Genomic DNA, 5,020 nt, shown 5'->3' on the forward strand with positions numbered 1-5,020 from the left:
TGGGATTATATATTTATCACATGAACAGTCTTCTTATTTTTCTTTTGACTTAGGTGGATCAAAATTATCGTAACAAATTGCATGAATTTCGTCGCGATTTGTGTTTTACTTACGCGGATTACTTTCATTTAAAGAGTAAAGCGGCCCGTCACCCAGGAGATACTTTCATTCATAAATCCCATCAAGCTGAAATTTGCTACATCAAATGGTATACATACGGATTCGGTCACGTGAACGTGTCAATCATTTTCTCGCGCTGTACAAATGCCAAGGCAAGTTGGCCATCGGCGGACATAGCTTTCACCGTACTAGCGACGGGTAACCATAGTATTCAGAGTTACTTTTAGAATATTTACAATTATATTTATGAAGTAACTACAACGACACGATCGAAACAGTAATTCTCATTCTCAGAGATGCCGTGGCTTTCAAAATATCACACAAGTTTACGACCTTTGCGAGCGTGAAAGATTCCGTTCTATGACACACTCATTGCATGTTTGTGCCAACATTGAACGCTGCCGTCACCAGTCTCTGCCGGTGTCAGCTCGTCAATCCCGATCTCGGTCATCAATGTTTTCGTCTTACGAACTTTGATGTTTGCATTGACCATGTCTCGTCCATGGATACATCCTAATGTTGTTGACGGAAATTCTGTTTTGAGTGTTGTCTGAGTAAACTTTCGAAGTACATGGGATTCCACAGCGATGCACACAGCTCGACACTGAGCTTATGTCTTCGCTGCAGCCTGCAGCCTTGTGCCGCGCTGGAAGTTTGATTCCGAGCGAGAATTATGGAGTTTTTGTGTGATTAAGGAAATTGATCGTTGTTAGTCAAATGACTTTAGGCTTCTGCCTCCTATGTCGCTTTCCCGAAGATTATGCTATACTCATTTATTCAGTTTGAGGTGTAGGTTTCGGTAAACTGGGATCGCCAGGTACGACGTCCACATTGAACCTACACGATTCGACTGGAGCCGCGACGTTACTGAGCCATTAAAATAACGATCGTCGGTATCTCCATTCGATTCTCGGGAAAAGCTATAGTTTTAGCGACTTGAAATTTCGTTTGAACAAATATGCCTTCTATGTTTCCATGTCTGGATTAGCGGGTCACCTTTTTGTAAAAATAACGTGCGAGCTAGCACGGCATCAATCACAACAAATCTGTTCGTGTCGCGACGCCTGCATGTATACGAAAAAAGTTCCGGTTGATGACGTACAACAGGGGTAATTCGGAATTCTTCTCCGTCCTGTTCTACGTCCACACAGGTGGAGATTCGGGCCAGTTCATGTGATAAAAATAGTGAATTATAGTTTACCTCCTAAAAGCATAAAGGTTCTTAGGTTCTAAGACTTCAGTTTTCTTTGTTCATAATATCGTCAACATTACCACATTTTATTATTTGTAATTATGAATTATCGTATTTAGGCCTAATCTCCCAGGAAAATGGCTTTTATGATATGAACACAAATTGCCCTGGAACACTGCTGACAATTCTCCTGAAAATACTAGAAATTCATGTGACTGTGAGCTGTAAAATGTGAATTTGAACTCATTTTTCAGGGTTTCCGGCCTTCGGCCAGGAGGGGGTACACCCCCTCCCGGACCCTCCCCCACGACGACTGCTTTGTGGTCATGGCAGCTGCAAGCCGCCTACTTTTTCATTCTGGCCCCCTACTTCAAAACTTAATGAAACCCCTGCACATCAATAAAGTTCTTACTTTAATACTTTGAATAAGAGACATTTTGATTTGTTAATCATATTTCAATCACTCTTTTGAGTGTCAGTCTTTCAACCCATGCTCTTATAGGATAAGGATCGATAATGTCAAGTAAAAAGTCGGTTTTTTTGCTATACTTAGTCTTGTTTCAGGTGGAATATTACATTTCAGAAAATAGTTTCTATTCTTTGCCTTAAATGTATTCTTATCATTAATGCTAAATTGAGGTTTTTTAAGTCAAACTTTACAGTCTCTGCTTTTTGAAATATATAATATAGGGAGTTTCCATGTCACCATAGATGAGAAATATTCACTGAAAAATTATTGTTGGCAACGTACAGCTCCACCTTAAATCGTCTCTTAACAATCGTAAACTATATTTCCTGTGGCACTGGCCAATCATACGGATATTTGCAAAGTAATAACTTTAATAATTATATAATCGTTGAAACTCAACGCATTCTTTTGGTCACAATATAACTCAAGGATAAATTTCTTAACCTTTCTTGGTTACGAAATTGTATGTATTTTGTGTAGGTCCTAGATATATACCAACAGCGTATGTCATCATTGTATTTGTCTACTAGCTAAATTTTATCCTTTTATTGCTTCATCATACATCATCTTTATTTTTTTAATTTGAATCCATTTCAGTGCAAATGCAACAAGGGACATAGAAGTGTGGCTAGGCAATCGTTCAAACACCATTAAATGAAACATTTGTTGTGGGGACATACGTTGAAGCTGACGCTGTTACACATTACGTGTTTCAGATTATGGTAAGTCCCTTAGATTTTATATATTTAACATCATGGTACATTTTTTCTACCTTATATTTGTCAGGTCACCGATTTTCCAGACTAGATCATTGACAATATTTTTGGTGACTACTTATTTTGCGCCGACACTTTCTTCATATTTGTCTTCATTAATTAACGAACGTTCACGATAATTTGTTATGGCAGAAATTACTTTTATGTCACTTTACCCCCATTGTATTATCAGCATTTTTTCTAAGTCTGTCTCACAAACAGGCAATCGTAAAAGTTAGAGCATTTTATATTGAACATTTCAGGCGTTCAAGCCCTTCCACGCCATTCAAATAATGCTGGCCTCGTCTTCGCCTGTCTATGAGAACACCACAGCATATGTGTTAACAGAATTACCAGGAAACCTAAGTGCTCGTAGTGATTTCCAATCATCGAGGGACGTCATCTTCAACGGAAACTCCGCCAGTATCTTCCTGCCGGAAGAAGAGGTCACCAAGGCCGGAAGTTTCTATGTAACCTTTGGCCTAGTCTACAGTACGTTTTAATGCGGTTGTTAGCTCCTTCTCAGATCTGTCTCTCTTACAATTGTAGTTGCACGGACACTTTCAAAAGCAAGTGAGATATAAACCTATTCATATTTAGCTTCAACAGGAATTATTCTGTTACTTGGCTTTATTTATCTCAAGGTCTGAAAGATTGATCTGTTTTTCCTATGTGTATTATATGAACTATAGGTTGTTTAAAATTCAGTTTAAATCATCGTAGTGTGCCTGAAATTATTTTCTAAAAAGAGGGATTGAAGAGAAACGCAAAGAAACTTATGTTCACATTTCTCTCGAAAAATGTTCCGATTTCAAAAATTGTAAATACTTTAAAAGTTCCTTAATATATACGACTTTCTTTTCTTTCCAAGTGAATATATACGTCTCCCCTATGGATTATAATTAATTAATGGATCCTCCATCAAAATATCATAAATTCTGGCAACCCATTACGTCTGTCTTTTATGTTATCTTAAGGTCATGGAGTTGAGTTCAGAGTATCAACCACCCAGCACAGATGCAGTTATTCTGATGACCACACCTACAACTGGCAAAATGGTGGATGTAAGGTAAGATTTTAAAATTTTCTTGAACAGCCTACACAATTTGTTTCGCTTTGAAACGAGCCTACAAAGGGTACACATGTATAGAATAGGCAAGGTAACGTGCAACTCTAATTATACTTACCACGATGCCATTAAAAACGTTATTTACAACAGCGAAACAACATGCCATGCCAGACTTACTCAACACAACATTGTGTTTGCTGCAGTCAAACACTGGAATTCACTGACGTATCATCTTAAACAAATAAAATCCAGACGTAAATTTCAAAGAGATTTAAAATAATATTTATCTTTATATTTAGCTTGTGAAAACTTTTCTGTTTACTCCCTGTAGTTTTTTCCTCTCAATATTGTGTGACTATTTTGTAAATGTTATTACTGGTATAATATTGGGCCGTGGACTCGATTAGTCCAGTGGGACTACTTCCACGGTCCAAACCAGATATATTTCAGTATTTTCGAATTGTAAGTTTGTAATACTTTGGTTTATGTTCAACATTGTATTTATATCTGGTTGAATAAAAGATTCATTCATTCATTCATTCAACATGATAAACACATTCTGCCTTGTCTAATTGACCGAAGAATGAAACGTACTCATGTACGTGTCATATTACGATCATAAAAATAGCGTATCAAAGTTGAAGTTGAAAGATATTACCATTATTGCCAAAAATAATTTTCATTGCGACTGTTCACGTGATGATTATCCATGGCATTTATTTGTTTCTGAAATCTACACCTATGTTTTTAACTTGTCTTTCAGGTATCTCCGAAGTCCAACATAAATTCCACTATGTGTTTGTGCAATCACCTTACTACGTTTGGCGCAGCATAATAAGCAGTTCGTGTTATATTCTATCATTGACGTTCAAGGACAAGTATTAGAATTTTTTCCTGAAAGCCAAGGATTTTGAAAATACGGTATTACGTATATCCGTAATTATTGCTCATATGAGGATCTTTATATGTAGGGATCGCGTGACAAACCATTTGAATTATCAGTGTATATTCGTAGAATTATTATCTATCTGTAAAAGCGCTGTAATAGCCTTTCCCAATTTTGCTTAACAATTGGGAACAATATGAACTCTATAAGTGTGTCTCATATTATTTTGACATACCCAGTATCTTTGTACTAAAATTCTGACGGGTGTTAGAGTAGGGTTCAAACACTAGCTTTACAATTACAGCGTCGCTGAAAATGATCTAGAACCTTGATCCAAAAATCGTATACACACTAAAATAAAGCATCCACATTTTTTGTTTTACATTCCAATTTGCTTGAGAATTGGCTTATTTGCAAAATTCTGGTATCAGGCCATGTGTCAAAACTACAAGTATCGAATTAGATTCATTTGACTTCTGTTGAACTTTCTGAAATTTTGTTCAATGAAAAGTTTGATTAGGGTGACATG

General features: G+C 36.8%; 1 protein-coding gene across 1 annotated transcript; it reads left to right on the plus strand.

Moving 5' to 3' along the window:
* Positions 1–2,440: 2,440 nt before the first annotated feature.
* LOC139125121 (adhesion G-protein coupled receptor G4-like) lies at positions 2,441–5,020 on the plus strand. The gene is made up of 4 exons (XM_070691229.1): positions 2,441–2,503; positions 2,800–3,028; positions 3,514–3,605; positions 4,369–5,020. The coding sequence occupies exons 1-4, from the start codon at positions 2,501–2,503 to the stop codon at positions 4,438–4,440; spliced, it is 396 nt and encodes a 131-aa protein (XP_070547330.1). The 5' UTR covers positions 2,441–2,500; the 3' UTR covers positions 4,441–5,020.

Source organism: Ptychodera flava, chromosome 3 (genome assembly GCF_041260155.1).
Source record: "Ptychodera flava strain L36383 chromosome 3, AS_Pfla_20210202, whole genome shotgun sequence".
In the NCBI taxonomy this organism is placed as follows: domain Eukaryota; kingdom Metazoa; phylum Hemichordata; class Enteropneusta; family Ptychoderidae; genus Ptychodera; species Ptychodera flava.